The following is a 22,388-nucleotide window of genomic DNA, read 5'->3' as shown; positions in this document are numbered from 1 at the left end:
GGGTTTTTCCCTCATTAGCCCAAGACCCAAGAAGCCCAAAAAGAAGAAGAAATATCTAGAGAAAAATGGAGAAGGATGAAGAAGTGTGTAGAAAAGGAAGTGTGTAGAAGATGAAGTGTGTAGAAGATGAAGTGTGTAGAACTAACTTGTAGTCTCCACTTACTAGTATAAATAGGGGTGCTTAGCACCATTTGTAATCATCCAAGAATCAAGAAAAACAAAGAGAGAAAATATTTGTAAGAGAGAGTTTCCAAAAACAAAATCTTTGTAGTAAACCCTTTCCTAAATATTAAGAGTCTTCTTCTTAAATTTTCTAGTTGTCTAATACCATCTTCATCTCATCGATATTGGATAATTTTCCCAACATGAAGCATATGAATATTTGATTTTAATATTATGAACTATGTTGGTTTTTTACTTTTTCAGTTCCAGAAAACACTTGAAGATCTTTTCAATATATAAAGATGTTATTATGTATACTGGTTTGATTCGAGTAGATTGTATGATGAATGATGCGGTCAAATCCTTGAAATGTTGAGGTGCAGTCGTAGCCTTCGTCTTAGGATCTCATTTATCTTGGTCGGGTTCGAATTAAAAAAACATGTAATTTAGAAAAATACCTAAGAGTATTGATTAGTTTCATTTAGTTGATTCATTTGTCTTGATTTTTTGGGAATATATGTTTGAGCCTCATTATGATATTTATACCTAAGAAATCACGTTCGGTCCGGATTCAAAAACATGAAATTTAGAAAATATTATCAGATTGAATTGTATGAGTGCAAATTTTTAAAATAAATTAGCTCATTTTTGAAGTGTTAATTTTATAAATTTAAGTTACAAATTTTATGTTAAATCTCTCCCCCCCCCCCCCCCCCCCCCCAAAATAAATTTGATTAAGGTAAAAACCCTTCCATTAAATTTGGTTAGTGTAAAAACTCATAAACTAAAAATTTACCGATATCCCTACTTTATTTTACGTTATTGTAGAAAAAGGGGCTAATCCATTAAATAAAGTCAATTTAAGGATTTTTATATTAAATTTTTAACTTAAGAGTTTTTACCCGAAATAAACTTATTTGAGGGTTTTTTGTTAAAATCTTTAAATAAAAGGAAAATATTGGGGGTGATTGGTTGGACTGTGGCTCTAAAAATTTAGCTGTAAAAGTTTAGCTGTAGGTAAATTGGTTGTAACTGTAAAGTTGTTACTGTATATTTTTTTTGTAAAAGTTTAGCTGTAGGTAAATTGGTTGTAACTGTAAAGTTGTTACCGTATATTTTTTTCCAGAGACTTTTGCTGTAGTTAAATTTGTTGTAGCTGTAAATTATAGGTTGTAGATATTTTAAAATAAAATAGGTGAAATATGTGATGTATGTATAAAATAATTATTTTTTTATCAATTAAATTATTTATATTAATATTTTTATAAATTCTCAAAGTTTATTGTTATTTGATATATAAATAATATATATTTTATTTAAAATATTTCAATAATTTTTACAACACTCAAAATTGAATTAAATATTTATAGATGTTTTTAATTATGATTATCTAATTTATTTGATATTATAGATAATTTTTTTATTTCACAGATTCTAGAGCTTATAAAAGAAATCTGTAGGTTTTTTACCTAAAATACATTAAAAAAAATTGCTTTAGTTTTTTTTTGCTGTAGATTTAAAAATAAAGCTAAAGCATGATTGATAAAAGTTTATAGAAACTTGATTTATGTTTTAACTATTAAAAATAAAGTTACAACATGATTGATAAAGTTTAGTGATTTAAAAGTAAATAAAGCTAAAGTAAAGAGATAAAGCCCAACCAATCACCCCTTTGTTTGGAATTGAATAATCATTATGAAAAAGATATCAATTATTAAATTAGAAGATTTCTAGTATTTCATTAACGGGTTTTAATAATAAAGCCTTTCAACTATTGTTGAATCAAAAGATAACCCTTCAATTAATATTTTAATGTTTCAAAAACCTTCAACTTAAAAATAACTAATAAGGTTTTGTTTATTATTTGATAACCCTATAACTGTACTACATTGTTTATCAATTTTTATAAATGATTTATAATATTTAATAAATTGTACTATCTATCCTTATAAGAATTATACATTATTTTATGAAGTATAAATATTTATAGATCAACCACGCTGTTCGTTTTAGCGTCAAATTCACCAATGGTTTTGGAGAAAAAAATAGTTCAACTGCTTCACCATCTTGCTTACCGATCGCTTTTCTCTCTGGATCACTTGAGATTCACCTAATCTCCCGGGTCAATAAAGTCGATTTTAGAGCTGATCTCATTTGTTTGATGGGTTCTTTAGCTTCAATCGGCTTCTCACTCCTCTTCAAAACCCTTTCACTAGGATATTTCAACGTCGTTTCAGACTATCTGAAGCTCTTTCGAGGTGTGGTTTCAAAGATTCAAGCGAAGATTATATGCGGATCTCTCTACTTCGAGCAAGTTTCTCCTTGTAACACTTCTATCTCATGCTTTATTGTTTTATTGTTGTTCATCTCACCGTCGAACTTACCTCTGGTTGTAATCGTTGTAGCGCCTTAGACTTAGTTAATAAAATTTGTGCACAAAAATAATATTTATTGATCTTTGTAAGTATTTTACTAACTCCTATAAAATAATTTTAAAGTTATATAAATAATATTATACTTTTAAAAAATTTACTTTATTTTTTTAACTCTTACAATAAATAAGGATTTATAAATAATTTTAGGGCCCATAATTTTATATGGTTTTACAATTATATACTTTTTATAAAATTCTGTAACTATTTACAGCTTTCACATATAACTTTATAAACCTTTATCAATTTTGTTGATTCTATAAATCTTATCAAATTTACAAGAATTTATAAATTATTATTCAAAAATTTCCTGATAAAATCTCTCAATTAAAAATTTTAACTGTTTCCATCCAAAATATATGACATTGTAGATAGAAAATGGCTGATGTTATGGTTTATATTGGAAGTTTAAAATGCTGGTTTATATTGGAAGTTTAAAATGCTAAAATATTGGTCGAGCGGTTATCTACATCTTTTGGACACTAATTGATAAATATAAAACTAAAGATTCAAAAGGATTCGATAGTTATAAGGGAATTTTGGGAAAACGGAACAAGTAAACTAAACTATTGTCCCCTTAGTACAAAATCAAATTTTGTCATTTTTGGACTTAATTCATATCAATATATTTACAATGCAAAAAAATTAAGAAAAATATAAAATATGAAGTAGTCAAGAATGTGTATATATAAAAAATATTTTTGGATTCAAAAAATATTTGGAATAGTAAATTTAAAAATAGGCTAAAGGTGTTAGTATATCAAATCTACCATCTACGACGACTTAGAATATACAATCTACATAAGACACAATGATCTACCCAAAGTAGAATGCACAATACACCAAAACATTTCGACCTACTAAGACAGAATAACAAATCTACATTTTCTTCTATGTTCTGTATATTTGGTAGATTATAAAGCATAATAAAAGTTATCATATCTGCTTCGGCAGAACATACTTTCTTCACACTTTTCTTTTTTCTACGATCTCAGTTTTTCAGATTTACCACTTCATCTCTTTTCTAACTTTGGTAGAATGTAAGTTCTACTAGATTTGTAAACAAAATCCGAAAATCTAGCTAAAAACAGTTATAAAATATTCCTAAAATCTTTTAAATCTTGTTTATTTCCTTTTTTTAATTTTTTGCCATAAATTAACAAACTTCTTCTTCTTCACCGACGTTTTTCTTCACGTTCTTATTTCACTTTCTATTGTCAATGATAATGAAGGTAGTGATAAAAAGCTTGAGAAGCCAAAGAGAAGGAATATGCGTTTAACTATCGTATGCCAACAAAGGGAAGAAGAAGTCCAACAAGGCGAATAGTTCTTCACTCCACTGATGAGTTTGATGACAAGGTCCCAACAGATTGCTCTACCTCGTGACTTTTCAAACTGAGTTTTCTTTTTTTCTCCAAATCCATAAATATAAAACTGAGTTTAATTTCCTTTTTTTCCAAGTCCATAAATGTTGTCTCAACTATAACAAACCGTAAAGTACCCAAATGAAACACGTCTCGACACCAAGAGCAGAGCAACAAAACACGTTTCCATACTTGTAAACAATAGAAACCAGTCACATAAAAGAGAGGTCAATGATGACATCAAGACCTAATGAGAACAAACAAAATCAGCACAACGACATGGTCTGCTACAATATTAAGTCGGTTTAATGTCGGCTGTGATGAGAAACAAATAATTGGCTTTGTTCTACTGCTACAAGTCATGAACGAATCTCCAAATGTAGCATTGATTTCGGCTGGTCGGCTATTGCATTGTGTTTCCTTAGATTTTTCCCTGAATTGAAAAAAAAAAACAGACACAGTGTGGCGTAAGAACCACATAAAAACTATCCGTCACGTTAGCGATACTAGTCTTACAGAAGAAGAATGTTGAAAGAACCTCTTGTTTCTAGAGAAAATTTTCAATTCCACCATGTTCTAAGAGATCTTTGAAGAGTTGTAGGTTGTACCAAAGAGAGAGGTGGAGGTGATGAACGAAGAGACGCCGGCGAGAATACTTTAAAACTCTGCGACGGGTAAACCGTGTTTTTGAAATCGGTAAATAATGAGTAAATGAGACTATAAAAATTAGTTTTCCTTTTAATTTGTTTTTAATTGTATAATTAGAGGGTTAAAATTGGATTTACCTTAATATTAGTTCTAAGTGGACAAGAATCCCTAATACTATTCTATGGGGACAATGAATAAGTTTTTTTGTTCTTTATTAGCAAATAGGGAATTCTTAAGTACTAAGTATTAATAAGACCGATGCAACGTCTGATTTATGTAGTACTTGATGGATTGATAAACCTTATCCACATAAGTTTCCATAAACAAATTTAAAGCCTCATATATAACAAAGTTTTGATAGCACCTTGATAGTGGCAGTTACTTTCATGTTTGCAATTAGAACATTTTCAACTCATTAATATTTTACATATATATTAGTAGTTAGAAAAAATTTGCTCAAAAAATAAATAGTAGTTAGAAAACAACTTTCACTCGTCTCTATTTTTTTTTTAAAATAGAAAGTACTAATTTTTCTCTTTTATATTTAGTGGAAAAATAATAATTTTTATTTTTACCGTATATTTTGATCAATTTTATTTTAAAGTACTATATATTTTCTGTTTTAGAGGAAAAAAATACAAATTACATTATATATGGTTTTAGCTTATCTATATCAAAACAAATACAATAGAACCTTTATAAATTAATACCCGATAAATTAATAATCTCTATAAATTAATAAATTTTTCTAGTCCCAACTTAGGTTAGTTCAAAATTTGACACAAATCTATAAAATAATAGGTTAATAATTTTTTAGAGAATTCTATGTAAAGATACGGTCCCATTAAAATTATAAATTAATAATTTATATGTATACATATTTTATATAAGTAAAAACCTATCATTATATTGTTTTTTATATTCATAATGGAATTATTTTTATATTTTTTTAACACTTAATATATTTTTGATGAGATTTAGTAATATTATATCTTAAACCACGTTTAAATTATATACACTATATATTATATACATCAAATAATATATAAAATTAATATAAATGTCAAATTTTAAAAAATAATAATTAATATCTATACACTAGAATCAAATATATTTTGTATTTTACAATAAATACATCTTAAAATTCTAAATAAAGAAATTTTCATAAATTAATAAAATTTCAAAATCCCAACCTTATTAATTTTTATAGAAGTTTTACTTTACTTAACTTTGTTCCAACTTTCAACCACGACAGACTGCTAAAACACTATTATATTTTGGTACCAATGTTGATATGATGGTATTTTTAGTTGGGATGAGTAAATGAAAATGAATAACATGCTATGTCGGAAGACGGTCCCCTATGATTTAACGTAAACTAGGCTGTATAGTTTATATATTACTTTTACGATTGTGATTAGTCGTTGTCAGAGATTTATTTGCTTTTAATAATTGTATGTGATTATAACTTTTTCGGATTGGGGGAATCATGTTCATAATATCGCAGTGTCTGGTTATTCATGAAAGTGATATAGGATAAAATAAATTTGTTTAGCATATACTTTATTTAAGGGGGTAATAATTGAAGTTACTGCTTTCAAAGACTGTCATTTTTGAATTTATGTTGTTAAGAAAGTATAAATTGAGTGATAATTAAGCCCAAATTGTTACGAAAGTAAACAAATGCGGCCACCGTAATGTTTGAAATAATTAAAGATGTGGGTCCCGCTGCACTATTTGCACAGTAAATTTTCTTCTATATATACGAACGTTTGCGTTCGTTTATAATACACCATCTCCTCTCCTTCTAATAACATATTCTCCCCTATTATCAGTGTTATCTTCTTCATACGGGTATAAAATTTTGCTTTGTTTAAATTCCCGCGATACAATAAAATTCCAGTTCTTTTCATAACACGTTATCAGCACGATCACTCTGCGATTCGAATTACAAATGGCAAACATCGAGAAACTCCAGTTCCCGGCCCTGAAAATAACTGGCGAAAATTACGTCGGGTGGGTCACAAACGTGAAACCATATCTGGTGATGAAAAAGATAACCGAAACAATTGTAATCGGTAACAAATCACCACCCGAACATATAGCCGAAGCGATAATCTTCCTGAAGAAGCATTTAGATGAAAGTCTAACGCACGACTATGCAAACGTCGAGGACCCAGCTGAACTGTGGCAAACTTTAAAAGAAAGGTTCGATAACCAGAGACAAATCAACCTTCCTCACGCTCTAGAAGAGTGGAAAAATCTGAGGTTCCAAGATTTTCAAAAGGTTGAGGATTACAATTCCGCTGTCCTGCGGATAGTTGCACTCCTGAAGTATTGTGGTAATCCTGTCTCTGAGGCAGAAATGATGAATAAAACATACATCACCTTCCACAAACAGCTTCACTTCTTACCCGAAATTTACAGAAAATGCGGGTACACGAGATTTTCTGAATTGATGGTTGCGCTCATGTTAGCTGAAAAGAACAACGAGCTCTTAATCAAAAACCACAATTCCCGGCCTACGGGAGCCAAAGCATTCCCTGAAGTGAATGCTACGGCGATAGAAAATTCGGAAAGAAGAAACCAAGCCAATCGAGGTCATGGCCGCCGTTTCAACAACAAACGTGGAAAAACTTACAATCCCAAATGGAGGGGATCTAATAAGTGGGTTAGACCCGGGCAAGTTTCCAAGGGTAAAGAAACTCAAGAGGATACCACCCAGAAGCGTGAGACAGTATGTTACAGATGTGGTTGTAAAGGACATTGGTCCCGTACCTGTCGTACTCCTTCACATCTCTGTAAGTTATATCAAGAGTCCACGAAAGGAAAGGCTAAAGAGGTGAACCTCACGGAAAATGTTGAAGGGACCTCATACCTTGAATCCTCCGACTTCGCTAATGAGCTGGACTAGATTACTCCTGAAGAGAATCGAAATGCCTATGATAAGAGTATTGAATAGTTTTCAGTATTACCATGTATAATTATTATATTTCATGTTTTAAACAAATAATGATGTTTTTAACGTCATCTTATTGTATAATTATTGTGTTTTTTTTTCTTTATATGAATGAATTTTATGTTTCTTTTATATTTATGACAATTTCAGAAATGGATCATAATGCTAATGGAGCAAAATCCAAGAAACGGATTCGTGAAATATGCATACCAGATAGTGGAACAACGCACACTATTCTGAGACAAAAGAGATATTTCTCTAATATAAAACCGACAAGAATTGTCGTCAATACAATATCAGGTCCTGCAGACGTGATTGAAGGAACTGGTAAAGCAAACTTTACTTTACCGAATGGAACAAAATTTTCCATAAATAATGCTTTATATTCTCCAAGTTCTAAAAGGAATTTGTTGAGTTTTAAAGACATATATCTTCACGGATATGATACTCAGTCTGCAACTGAGGATGGAAAGAAATACATGTATGTAACTTCTGAGAAATGTGGCAGAAAACACATATTAGAAAAGTTTCCAGAACTTCCTTCGGGACTACATCATACTTATATCGATGAGATCGAATCAAATCTTTTAGTAAAACAGAACCCAGAAGAGTTCACATTATGGCATGATCGCCTTGGCCATCCAGGCACTACAATGATGCGTAAAATCATAGAAAGTTCACATGGTCATCCACTGAAAATCCAGGAGATTTCTCAAGGGAATAAAATGACATGTGTTGCATGTTCTCTAGGAAAATTGATCGTAAGGCCATCGCCAACCAAAATCGATAAAGAATCACCAAAGTTCCTTGAAAGAATTCAAGGCGATATATGTGGACCTATACACCCACCTTGTGGACCATTCCACTATTTTATGGTATTAATTGACGCATCCAGTAGATGGTCACACGTTTGTCTATTATCATCTCGAAATGTGGCATTTGCGAGATTTCTAACTCAGATAATCAAACTGCGAGCACAGTTTCCTGATTATACTATTAAAAGAGTTAGACTAGACAACGCTGGTGAATTCACATCCCAAGCATTCAATGACTATTGTATGGTAATGGGAATTGAAGTTGAACATTCGGTTGCTCATGTTCATACGCAAAATGGTTTGGCTGAATCTTTAATTAAGCGTCTGCAATTGATTGCAAGACCATTGATCATGAGATCAAAACTTCCAACCTCTGTATGGGGACATGCCATTTTGCATGCAGAAGCACTCATTCGGATCAGACCGAGTGCATACCATAAGTATTCCCCACTACAGCTAGCGTTTGGTCGAGAACCAAACATTTCCCACTTTAGAATCTTTGGTTGTGCGGTATATGTGCCTGTAACACCACCACAACGTACAAAGATGGGACCACAAAGAAGATTGGAAATATATGTTGGTTTTGATTCCCCATCAATTATAAGATACCTAGAACCACAGACTGGTGACATCTTTACAGCACGTTTTGCTGATTGTCATTTTGACGAAAATGTATTCCCAGTTCTAGGGGGAGAAAACAAAAATGTTGGAAGTGATATAAAATGGAGTGTACCATCATTGTTATATCTTGATCCTCCTACTAAAGAGTCAGAACTAGGAGTTCGACGAATTATGCATTTACAGAGTATAGCTAACCAGCTACCTGATGCATTTGTAGATACCAAGACGGTAACTAAATCTCATATACCAGCTGCAAATGCTCCTGCTCGTATCAAAATGCCAAATGAACAAGAAAAGGAGGATGACACACGAGAGCCAAAAACACGCCTGAAGCGTGGTAGACCTGTTGGTTCTAAGGATAAGAATCCTAGGAAACAGAAGAAAGCTGAAATATATGATGCACCTAAAATAGCAGAAAATATTTTGGAGGAAATAAATGATAAGGATTCTGATGAATCAGAGCATCATGAATCAGAGCATCATGAATCGAAAGATAATCATGAGATTTCTATTAATTACATCCATAATAAAAGGATATGGAATAGAAATGAACAAAATGACCTTGATGATGCTTTCTCATATATTGTGTCAAGTGAAATAAATGAAGAAATCGATGATCCAGAACCAAAATCTGTCTATGAATGTCAAAAGAGACATGATTGGGAACAATGGAAAAATGCAATACAAGCTGAACTTGATTCGCTTAATAAACGAGAAGTATTTGGATCTATTGTGCTCACACCTGCAGATGTGAGACCAGTTGGGTACAAATGGGTTTTCGTTCGAAAGCGAAATGAGAAAAATGAGATTACGAGATACAAAGCTCGTCTAGTGGCTCAAGGTTTTTCTCAAAGACCTGGAATCGATTATGAAGAAACGTATTCTCCAGTTATGGATGCCATTACATTTAGATTCCTGATGAGTCTAGCAGCTGATAAAAATCTAGAGATGCGTCTCATGGATGTTGTTACAGCTTATCTATATGGATCATTAGATACTGATATCTACATGAAAGTTCCTGGTGGATTTAAAATGCCAAAAGCATTAAGTTCCAAACCTAAAGAGTTATGTGCAATAAAATTGCAAAGATCATTATATGGGTTAAAGCAATCTGGACGTATGTGGTATAATCGTCTCAGTGATCATTTAACAAAAGAAGGATATGTGAATGATCCTATATGCCCATGTGTTTTCATCAAGAAAACAATATCCGGATTTGTGATAATCGCGGTATATGTTGATGATCTTAACATTATCGGAACTCAAAAAGAAATACAAAAGGCATCAGACTATCTCAAAGGAGAATTTGAGATGAAAGATCTTGGACAGACACAATATTGTCTTGGCCTACAAATAGAACATTCACAAAATGGTATATTTGTGCATCAATCCACATACACTAAAAGAGTGTTGAAACGATTTAACATGGATAAATCAACTCCTCTTAGCACCCCGATGGTCGTTAGGTCACTTAATATTGAAAGCGATCCATTTCGACCACCTGAGGAGAAAGAAGAGATACTTGGTCCGGAAGTACCATATCTAAGTGCAATTGGAGCGCTGATGTACCTTGCAAATTGTACACGGCCTGATATATCATTTGCTGTGAATCTTTTGGCAAGATTCAGCTCATCTCCAACCCGAAGACATTGGAATGGGATCAAACATGTTTTTCGTTATCTCCAAGGGACCATTGATTTAGGCTTGTTTTATCCTAAAAGTTTAAAAGGTCAAATGGTTGGTTTTGCAGATGCAGGATATCTTTCAGATCCACACAAAGCCCGATCGCAAACAGGATACGTTTTTACGATCGGAGGCACTGCTATATCTTGGCGTTCCCAGAAACAAACGCTCGTGGCTACTTCTTCAAATCATGCTGAGATCATTGCACTCCATGAAGCAAGTAGAGAATGTGTATGACTGAGATCAATGAGCCAACACATCTGTTCAAGTAGCGGGATTGACGAAAATACGGAGCCAACTATTCTGTATGAAGATAACGCGGCATGTGTTGCTCAAACGAAGGAAGGATATATCAAAAGCGATAGAACCAAACATATACCTCCGAAGTTCTTCTCATACACTCAAGAGCTCGAGAAGAATAAAGAGATTGAAATAAGATATGTTCGATCATGCGACAATGTAGCCGACCTCTTCACAAAATCACTCCCTACCTCGGTATTCAGAAAACACATCCATAACATTGGGATGTGCCATCAGAAGGATCTATGACTGTTCATTCGAGGGGGAGCTTACGTAGTTGTACTCTTTTTACCTTACTATGGTTTTTCCCATTGGGTTTTCCTGGAAATGTTTTTAACGAGGCAACAAAGACGTTAAGCGAGAGCGGATAGTGACACCGGCCCCCAAGGGGGAGTGTTACGAAAGTAAACAAATGCGGCCACCGTAATGTTTGAAATAATTAAAGATATGGGTCCCGCTGCACTATTTGCACAGTAAATTTTCTTCTATATATACGAACGTTTGCGTTCGTTTATAATACACCATCTCCTCTCCTTCTAATAACATATTCTCCCCTATTATCAGTGTTATCTTCTTCATACGGGTATAAAATTTTGCTTTGTTTAAATTCCCGCGATACAATAAAATTCCAGTTCTTTTCATAACACAAATAATATTGTCTGCGTGTCGGCATTTTAATATTTAACGAGTCATCTTCAGTCACCAATTAACCAGTCAACATTGTACGCTTTACAAAATACTTGATTCAGATTAGGTGCTAATAGCTACGTGTAATAACTTTAGTGATAAAATCCTCGTATCATGTATATCCAACTAAAAATCTCATGACACCTTTCCAAAGAATATCTATCCTTTTAAAAATCATTAAACGTTTATTAATCTTTCAATCATATGAAATAAATTGTGGAAAAATCTAGCGTTCTAAAGCATCACAATACTGATTTTGTCTTAAATATGGATATAAGTTATATTATTAGCCTAGCCTATAGTCTATTATTTCTTAATAATATACTGAAACTAAATCTCTACATTTATTCTCTTAAAGAGTAAAATTATTTATAATTGGTATAGAGAGGATAAATAAAACTCTTGTAGTTGACGACATATATAAATCGGTAAGAAATTATCAGCAAATGAACATTAAGCATCAAACTATTTAACATAATTTAAGTTTCAACCACGGCGCGTCCACCCAACGCGCCCCCAATTATCTCTCTCGAAACCTAATCTCCTCGATCCAAATCGTCGATTTTCCCTAGCCTCTCCGTCGCCATCTGGTGCTGCGAGAGGACCATACAATCTCTCGTTGTGTTCATCTCCACCTCTTCCCTTCGTTGTTCTCCGCTCGGTTTGCCTCTCTGCTCGGCGCCTCTGGATCTGTTGGATTCCTCCACCGGATAGTCGGATTCAAAGTCGTCTTTGGTTCCTCTGGAGCTCCGGCGAGGCAAGAAGAGTCGGGGTTATCTTGGGGGCGCCCCTTGGGTCTCTTGTTAGTCGCCGTTTGCGCTCGAAGTTGGGTCAACTTTATTAGACACAAAGTGTCCCACATCGGTAGTTGGAAGGGATCCTAAGCAATATATAAGATAGATGGGTCACTCCACTTATCACCAATTGATTTTTAGGTTGGAAGCCCATCTAACTTAACATGGTATCAGAGCCCGATCCACGCAGCCCAATCCGATCCACATCGATCTGGCCCAAAGTTGGTCCATCGATCCTTGCCCGAATATTCCAAGATTGACGCTCAAAGAGCCATCATCTCGAGGGGACGTATTAGACACAAAGTGTCCCACATCGGTAGTTGGAAGGGATTCCAAGCAATATATAAGATAGATGTGTCACTCCACTTATCACCAATTGGTTTTAGGTTGGAAGCCCATCTAGCTTAACAAATTTTGAGATCCGAGACAGCCAGAACACCAGACGCGTCGCTGCCGTCGTCGTTTCAGCCTCTACATCTCGCTCCAGTTGGCTCCTCGATCAAGTCTCTCCAAGGGTCTCCATAGAGCTTCTCCTCTCTTTGAGTGAAAGATGGCTATGAGGTAAGCCATCGAGGACCTATTTCTCTAGTTCGAAAGACAACAACCATGGTGGTCTCTGGTTCAAGTTTGGTAACTTCTTCTTGCTACCGATGTTGTTCACTGGGGTCTTGAGGACAACTTTAGTCACGATGTCACCTGCTTCAAGGGGTAGCCTTTTTCTACCATGAGCCGTGTGTTTTCAAGGAGTTTAATCGCTTCTTCTATTCGTCAATTCCATCCTCCTAAGCTTCGGTTTCTAGCTTTAGTGTGTCCTGAAGTCGATGTTATACCCATTGTGTCGCACAGCCAGATAGGGAGCCAAATAGACCGCCTGCGCTTGACCGCAACGTGTTCTTCAATGTAAACGGCGTCGAAGTCGGGTCTACACCTTAGCTAACACCGAGCAAGCTTGAATTTTGTTGGCTAGTGTCCTCCTTCAGCGGAGCTCCGGGATGGGAGCCAGCCGTCACCGTCGATGCCTGCTGCGAGCCACCTCGGTGAGACCTGACTAAACACCTTTCATGGCTTTACTCTCGCAGTCTCAGGTTGCTCCTTTGATTTGAGAAGTGCTTGGGAGGGGGAGATTAAACTGTTAGTCTTTAGTTCTGTTTTGGTATTATGCTCAAGCTTCCATTGTTTGGTTAAGACTGATCATAAACTCTTTGGGGTTTAGGGGTTTTTTTATAACTTTTTTGCACTTCTAAGCTTTCAGAATGGTTGAAAAGCAAACTAGGTTGCATTAACATGTAATCAAACCTTCATTGTTTTCAATGACATTTACAATTTAGCAAAAATAAAATAAAATTATGATTTATCATGTTAATTAATTAATGGCCCATTTGCCACGATTAGCTTTGTCCATACCCCCCTCTTGGCAACGCTCGAGAATAATTAGTTAGGAAGTCAGATGCGTTGGCTTGTCTTTTAGTTTCGTTAAACATGTGTATTGGGTGTACGAAATATATATCCTGATCAACTATTTGCGGGGACGTCAACGGCTAGTCACATGTATTCATTCAATATTTATTTTTTCGTGTATGGCGGGATATAAAATATACGAAGAAATAGGTCGACCTGAACTTCCTATGGTTCTATAAATACCCATACAACTTCTCAATATGAATCACTGCACCAATCAATACTTTATAAACAGGTAAGTTCTCTCAACATCTCTCTCCCATATATATGATTCTTTTTGTATATGACTTACCTATATTCGTAACTACAGGTTGTAATATTCGCAAGATTGATCAAGCGCAAGCAAAAGAGATGGCCCAAAAGCTGGACGCAAAGGGTGGTAAGCAAGGAAATGCATGGGATGATGGCGTTCACGATAATGTTAGAAAAGTATATCTAGGGAAAGGCCCTGATTGTATAGCCTTCGTCAAATTTGAGTATGTTGATGGTTCTAAAGTGGTTATTGGAGATGAACATGGAGAAAAAACACAAGAAGTTGAGGAGGTACTAATAATATATATTAGGTTGAAAAAAATATCTATTTTGTTCAATATTGGTTTCGTACTGAGAGTTGTATTTTTGTATATGTAGTTTGTGGTTGATGTCGACGACTACATCGTTTACGTAGAAGCTTTCCGTGAGACAGCAACTCAAGAGACCATTGTGGATCTCAAGTTCGAGACTTGCAAAGGCAAAACCAATAAGCACTTCACGACGAGTCCGGGGGTAAAGTTTGTTCTACAAGGTGGCAAAATCGTTGGGTTTCACGGGCGTTCAACCAATGTTCTACACGCCCTTGGAGCCTATGTTTCTGACCCAATATCCACTTTTCAGTTGCATGGAAAGTGGACAAAGGTAGAAATCTAATAGATCGACACTAAAAATTTATTTTCCTTTTTAACATAGAGATATCATATATAGTGGACTGTGTGATAAGAAGCTTGACTAAATTTGAAAATCCACGTAATAGTGGTCATATAATATAAGTGTAGTAAACTTGAATTAATTAAAGAACGCGTAAACCTTGATATAATCTGATTGTAAGTCTCTTTTAAAAAATTGATGATAAATATTTGTAATTTATAAGGTGGAGCAAAAAGGAAAGGCCCCAGGGCTAAGATGCTCACATGCCATAGCACAAGTAGGAAACAAGATTTACTCCTTTGGTGGCGAGTTCACACCAAATGTGCCTATTGACAAAGACCTTTACGTCTTTGACCTCAAGACCGGGAAATGGTCCATTGCTCCAGCCACGGGAGACATTCCACACCTCTCCTGCTTAGGCGTCAGAATGGTGTCAGTTGGAACAACCCTCTATGTCTTTGGTGGCCGAGACGCGGTCCGCAAATATAACGCTTTCTACTCTTATGACACGACCAAAAACGTGTGGAAACTGCTAACTCCTTTGGAAGAAGGACCCACTCCTCGTAGCTTCCACTCTATGGCAGCCGATGATAAAAACGTTTATGTTTTTGGTGGAGTGAGTTCTACGACGCGGGTCAAGACCCTGGACGTTTACAACATCGCTGATAGGAAGTGGAAGCCGTGTGCGACCCCAGGAGAAGATTTTAGCATAAGAGGAGGATCCGGCCTCGAAGTGGTGAACGGGAAGGTTTGGGTGGTTTATGGATTCAACAACTATGAGATTGATGATATTTATTGCTACGACCCTGTTGGAGACAAGTGGACACAAGTGGAAACAACCGGTGAGCAGCCTTCAGGGAGGAGTGTGTTCGCTAGTGCAGTTGTTGGGAAACACATTGTGATTTTTGGAGGTGAGGTTGATATGGACCCAGAAGCTCACGTTGGTCCGGGACAATTGATGGATGGGACTTTTGCGTTGGATACAGAGACGTTGAAGTGGGAGAGGTTGGATAAGATAGGTGAAGAGAAGGAGGTGGAGGGGACAACGAGTGGGTCATCAGGACTATCAATACATCTTGGGATCCCGATCCTATTAGATGTAGATGTTTCGATCGGAAACCCTTTTGGAGGCCACAAGAAAAAGAAAGAAGAGAAGCAGGAGACTCCGGAGATCAGGGGATGGACAGCTTCCACGAGTGCGACAATTAGTGGTAAGAAAGGGCTCCTGATGCATGGTGGCAAAGCCCAGACCAATGACCGTTTTGATGATCTCTTCTTTTACGAGTTTCAATAAGGGAGGGTCATGATACCATATGATATTTCATCAGCTTTCCGTTTTCTTCTTATTTTTTTCTGTATGTTTGCGTTGTGTGTGATTCAATAAGGGGAGGTCGTGACATGTATGATCCTTCATTTGCTTTCCGTTTACTTTTTATGTATGTTTGTTATGTTTCCTTTTTAATGAATAAATTACTTGTTTTCTGGATATGAATCACCAAACTAAGAACGCATGCAGGGCCATAGCTTTAGCTTTTAGAGCGCAGAATCATGATTCATAAACAAAATCAGTTTTATATACTAAAGAGACATCAATCATAATCCGGGGTTTTAGATACTTAGGGACGGTTTGTTTCAGTACCATCTATCATCTCCATTCAAATGATCCATTTATCTGATCCATTAAGACTGTTTGTTTGATTATCTTGATGGTTCATCTAGATGAATCATCTAAATGGACTTATGTTTGTTTCTTTACTTTCATTTTCATCCAGATAAGTTTAGTAAACAAAATACTAAAATACTCTTATAATATCTTTGTTTTGATTTAATCAAAATAGCATTGTTTTGATTTAATCATATTTTTTTTTTCCTTCACAATTATTATTTTTTACTTATCCAAATTATAAAAATAGTTTTGGAGGGAAATATAACCTTTTCAGTTTTAGGAGAAAATTAATTTTATGAATTTAACGGAAAAATGTGTTTTTCATTTTTGATGGGAAAACACGTTTATGCGTTTTTGACGGAAAAACGCGTTTATGCGTTTTAGGCGGAAAACGTATTTTTGCGTTTTCGGCGGGAAAACTTGTTTTTGCAATTTTGGCACGAAAATGCATTTTCCATTTTTTTTGCAGGAAAACGAGTTTTCTGTTTTTTGCGGGGAAATACGTTTTCAGTTTTAGGAAAACACATTTTAGCGTTTTTGGCGGGAAAATGATTTTTTCGAAAAAACATGTTTTTCTGTTTTTTTTTTTGTTTTTTTGTGGGAAAACGTGTTTTCCTTTTTTGGCGGAAAACACGTTTTTGTCAGTTTTTGGTGGGAAATACACATTTTTCTGTTTATGGTGGGAAAGCGTGTTTTTCTGTTTTTGGCGGGAAAACACCTTTTTCCGTTGTGGCGGGAAAACATGTTTTTTTTTTCGTTTTTGGCGGGAAGACACTTTTTCCGTTTTTGGCGGTAAAACATATTTTGCGTTTTCGGCAGAAAACACGTTTTGACGGTAAAACGCGTGCTTGTGTTTATGGCTGGAAAATGCATTTTTACGATTTTGGTGGGAAATTGTGTTTTTGTGGTTTTGGTGGGAAAAATACATTTTTGTGGAAAAAATGTATTTTTCTTGTTTTGGCAAAAATGTGTTTTATGATTTTGGTGCGAAAATGCGGTTTTGTCTTTTTTGTGAGTAACAAATTGGTATTAGGTTTAGGTTTGTAATATGTAATTTAAATCAATGGCATAATAGACATTATACCGTTTTGACATATTCATCTCCATCCAGGTAGTCTAAATTGGTTCAGCTGGATTAACTTTAAAATTAAAATTAAATTTCTGAAACTCATTCGGTTGAGCCATCCAGATGAGTTGCAATTTTAAATCTAAACAAACAAAACTCTCATCTCCATCCAGATAAATCATCTCGATGGTAAGACAAACAGCCCTTAGTCCAATCTGAACAAATAACGATTGTACTAGTATTACTGTTCGGGATCATGGTACAATTATGGTCTGATTGGTTAGAGCAAAAAAAAAAGGTTTTATTTAAATGATTGTATTTTAAAAATTGTAAAAGAAGTAAATAACCATTAAGAAAATATAAAAGGTACAAAATAATCACATGACTTATTTTTATTGTAACCTAAGTTCAGCAATAAACTTATGCATATCAAACACACACAAATGTGATGAGAAAATGTTACAAGAAAAAATGTACTGAAATTTTCTCAATCCCCAATTTCAGTTTTCTCAATACGAATAGAGCTGCGCTTTGTTTCACTCACTCGTATATAAAAGAGTATTTATATCAGATATCAACTACATATTAAAAAAAAAAGATATCAAAAGGTTTGAAAAATACAAAATACGTACAAAATTGTTTTCCTTATAATTGTGTTTACAAAAAAGTTCTCAATCGTAGATGATATCATATATTGAACAAGTGTTATATATACCACCATGCTTGGCACCAACAAATTTCACGTGCTATAAGTTCCATGCAATGCAATGTTTTTTTTTTTTTATAATTGTCAATCGTTATAATTGGACCTCGTTACCAAAGTGTTGGTGGTCTATAATGAAAGAGAAATGATTTTTATGCACCAGATTCCAATCATACGAAATGCTATTTTTAAACGAATCTTTAAAAGATTATTGATCTAAAGGTTAGAATTTCCATGGTAATAGTTCCAATTTTATCAATTTTATCGGATAAAATTTTATCAATTTTATGGGATATAATTTTATCGGATGTCCCCAATCTTAACCTAAAATCTAAATCCTAATCAGTAAATCCTAAACGCAAATATAAATCATAAACCAAGTATAAACTCTAAATCCAAATAGAATGAAACAAAATACATACACTACAAGAAAACATTACAGACTCCGACAAAAAGTTTCCGATGGCACTTGTTCTAGGAAAATTCCCGATGACTAAGCGAGATAGTTGTGAGGACTCACTAATTTCATCAGAAATTTGAAGGTTTTTTCCGACAAAAAAGGTTTTCGGGAACGTCTCGTTAAATTGTCGGAAAATTCCCGGATTGTACCTTCAAATGAAATTTCTCGCTATTTTGTCAGAGATTATCATCGGAAAATACTCGGTTTTAAAGTGGATATTGTTCCGATGAATTTACATGAAACCTTCTCCGGAAATTTTGTATTGTATACACAGATATGTATCGAATACATATTTGATAATATATATAATATTTAAACCATAATATTTAATATATAACGTTTATAGTTATCTATAATATGTGGTTCACAGCGATTTCATAGAGAAAAAGACAAAAATAGCACTAAACCAAGTTTTTGTTTCCAAACTAGCACTCAAGGTCAAAAGTCACAAAAATATCACTTAATGTTTTATCAAAAGTTACAAACTTAGGGTTTAGAGTTAAAGGGTGGGGTTTAGGATTTAGGGTTTAGGGTTTAGGGTTTAGAGTTTAGGATTTAGGGTTTAGGGTTTAGAGTTTAGGGTTTAGGGTTTAGAGTTTAGGGTTTATGGTTTATGGTTTAGAGTTTAGGGTTTAGGGTTTAGGGTTTAAAATTTAGGGTTTAAAATTTAGGGTTTAGGGTTTAGAGTTTAGGGTTTAGGGTTTAGAGTTGAGAAATGAGGTTTTGTGTTTAAGATTTCAAATTTTGAAAAATAAAAAAATTAAAATTTTCAAAGGATAAATTTAGAAAGGTGCTATTTTGGTCATTTTAGTTTTTGAGTGCTATTTTTGTGATATAAACTTAGAAAGGTGCTATTTTGGAGATTTGCCAGATTTCATATCTGTTTTCGAAACATATGTATTTAATAATTTTTATTTATTTTAATATTGATCCTCTTTTTTTTGGAGCAACAATATAGATCCTCTTCTCTATCAATGTTCGGCTTATCTTCTCTTCTACCACTTTGTTCCACAGATCTCCATGAAGAATAAGATATTTTCTTCCCTTTTCTTCTTCTTATTTCCTCCATTTTATCTTCTTTCGTTCCTTTTTTCTCCTATTTTCTTCTTCCCCTCCTCTCATTCATATTCCTTATGTTCTTTAGATCTGTGATTCTTCAAGAGACATTCATATTTACTTTATGTTTTTCTAGATCTGTGATTCTTTCAAGAGACACAACTACCACCTCAACTCCTTGGACCGCCGTAACTCCTTGCATCACCACCACCACTGTAACTCTCTGCACCGCTACTCCGGAACTCCTTACACCACCACCGCCGGTACTCCTTCACCACCACCGACGGAACTCCTTACACCACCACGGCGGAACTCCTTGCACCGCCACCTGCAACTCCTTCTCAGTCACCGTCGCAACTCCGTGTAGCGGGAGCCTTCACAACAACACCGGCCATCGAAGCACCGTATAGTTAAATAGTTTTATTTTTATTCTATAGAATTTTGTAATTAATTGTTTATATGTAATATATATTTGATAGTGTAATATTATTTGAATTATATTTCTATTTATTTTATTAATTTGTTTTTTTTTTAATTAAAAATACTAAATTGTCGGAAGTTTATTGGTACATATCGCCTCCAATGTTCCTCGGTATCTTCCGATCACTCTCCGAGAAAGACTTTCGACAAGATATTTCATCGGAATTTACCTACTTGTTTCCGAGAAATGGAAATTACCGAGATCCAAACTCCGACTAATATTCAATTGTCGGAAAATAGTGGGAACAGGTCATTACCGTGTAACTTCCGATGAATATAGCTTTCGGAGTGTATGCATTATTCTTGTAGTGATACCATAGTATATATTGGTGAAATTATAAAACATCTATAATTGCAAGGAATAAGTTAATGTTGACCCCAACCATCTCCCTCACCTACTAAATACTAAACCTAAAATCATAATCACTAAACCTTAAACCCAAATATAAACCCTAAACCCAAATAGAATGGAAAAAAAATACATAGCATAATACATATTGGTTAAATTATGAAATATTTTTGATTGCATGAAATAAGTTAATGTTGACCCCAACCATACTTTCACCTAGTAAATACTAAGCCCTAAACCCTTATCACCAAACCATAAACCCAAATATCAAAATCTAAAAAGTACATAATATTATGTAATATTAAATTATATTATGTAACATTAAAATGTACAATATAGATCATTGTACGATTTTTACAGGTTCGAAAACATATAACGATATTTAGAACTTAGGAAAATTATAAACTATATTTCTAAACAAAATAGAACACTCTTTATTAGTCGTCAAATGGAATGGAACATGTTAAATAGTATAATAACAAAATATGCCGCATTATAACATGAATTGAACAAACATAATACATGTTTTTTTTTACATTTCTATTATATATGCATGGAATAAAACACAATTTAACAAAAACTGTTCATCTTCTCCAATCAACTTTGGGTCGTTCACGGCGTCATTATTCTTCATCACCATATAGAGATCGTCTTCATCTCCTCTTTTTTTCTGACATGGCGAAACTTTTACCAACCCGCCGTCGTTAGTCTTCACCACTGAATATATATAACAGCACAGATCAACCATGATGCGAAAATCTCAATCTCATTTGCAAGATTCTAAAACGAAAACAAAATATGAAATCAAAAACATGATTGTGAGAATCAATGATTTAAGAGAAGAGGAAAAGAAATGAAAAAGTCGTTGTGTGTACTCACCGTCTACGCCTTTGTCGTTGCCTATTCTTTACCATAATTGGCCACATTTTATTTTTTTACAGTCACTAATTATTATTAGTTTTTCTTTGAAAGTTTCACCGGTCAGACAGAAAAGTACTATAGCAATATTATATTAAGACACACAATGTATCGGTAGGGAAATTAGTCATAGAGTGAATTATAGATTTTTTGAACGTCGTAGGGTGCTATTTCCCTAGTTAATATTTCTGGAGTAGGGTTTTAATAATTTTCAACAAAAACTCGTGTAAACCAGAATTGATTCCGGTTCAACTTAAAAACATTTCCGGTTTGTTTTAAGATGGGTTCTCTGATACATTGGCTTGCGAGAAGAAGACATAAAAGAAGATATAAATTGGCCCTTCATCGACGTGAAGCCTGCAAAGGAGAGTTTTTATTTTGATAAGCCTACACAAAGGAGAGTTAAACTGTGATGATGTACATATGCAAAGTTCATAGAAAAACACAAAAGACATCAAAGGTTTAGAAACATCAAACATTCTTTACCAAATGTTATTAACTTATAAGGTTGAGCAAAAGCGAGAGGTTCCAGAGCTAAGATGCTCGCATGACATAGGCCATAGCAGAGGTAGGAAACAAGATTTACTCCTTTGGTGGTGAGTTAACACCAAATTAGCTGATCGACAAAGACCTTTAATTTACGTCTTTGACCTTCAGACCAGGAGGACATGATCCATTTATCCATCCACCAGAGACGTTACGCACCTCTCTAGCTTAGGCGTCCGTACGGTGTCAATTCGATCCACCCTCCTAGCCGGGACTGGCGCCAGAAATGGTGGCATAAAATCATTGCATATTCCAAAAATGGCAACTTAAACATTTAAATCACGTAATGTGATAATTCATATCAGATATGGAATTCCT

At 34.3% G+C, this 22,388-nt stretch overlaps 1 protein-coding gene across 1 annotated transcript; it reads left to right on the top strand.

Annotated features, from left to right (window-relative positions):
• The first annotated feature begins 13,980 nt into the window (after nt 1-13,980).
• On the top strand, nt 13,981-16,312 carry LOC106452131 (nitrile-specifier protein 1-like). The gene is made up of 4 exons (XM_013894156.3): nt 13,981-14,158; nt 14,234-14,466; nt 14,554-14,817; nt 15,050-16,312. Exons 2-4 carry the CDS (start codon nt 14,275-14,277, stop codon nt 16,118-16,120), a joined length of 1,527 nt encoding a protein of 508 aa, XP_013749610.2. The 5' UTR covers nt 13,981-14,158; nt 14,234-14,274; the 3' UTR covers nt 16,121-16,312.
• Nucleotides 16,313-22,388: the final 6,076 nt, after the last annotated feature.

The sequence above is a fragment of the Brassica napus genome, chromosome C5 (genome assembly GCF_020379485.1).
Source record: "Brassica napus cultivar Da-Ae chromosome C5, Da-Ae, whole genome shotgun sequence".
Lineage (NCBI taxonomy): Eukaryota > Viridiplantae > Streptophyta > Magnoliopsida > Brassicales > Brassicaceae > Brassica > Brassica napus.
The sequence above is the reverse complement of the archived record's forward strand: the minus strand, read 5'-3'. Positions and strand labels throughout refer to the sequence as shown.

Coding starts and splice junctions, on each gene's coding strand:
- LOC106452131 (XM_013894156.3), top strand. CDS start 14,275: ATGGCCCAAAAGCTGGACGCAAAGGGTGGTAAGCAAGGAAATGCATGG. Junction 14,467..14,553: donor AAACACAAGAAGTTGAGGAG/GTACTAATAATA, acceptor TTGTATATGTAG/TTTGTGGTTGATGTCGACGA. Junction 14,818..15,049: donor TGCATGGAAAGTGGACAAAG/GTAGAAATCTAA, acceptor GTAATTTATAAG/GTGGAGCAAAAAGGAAAGGC.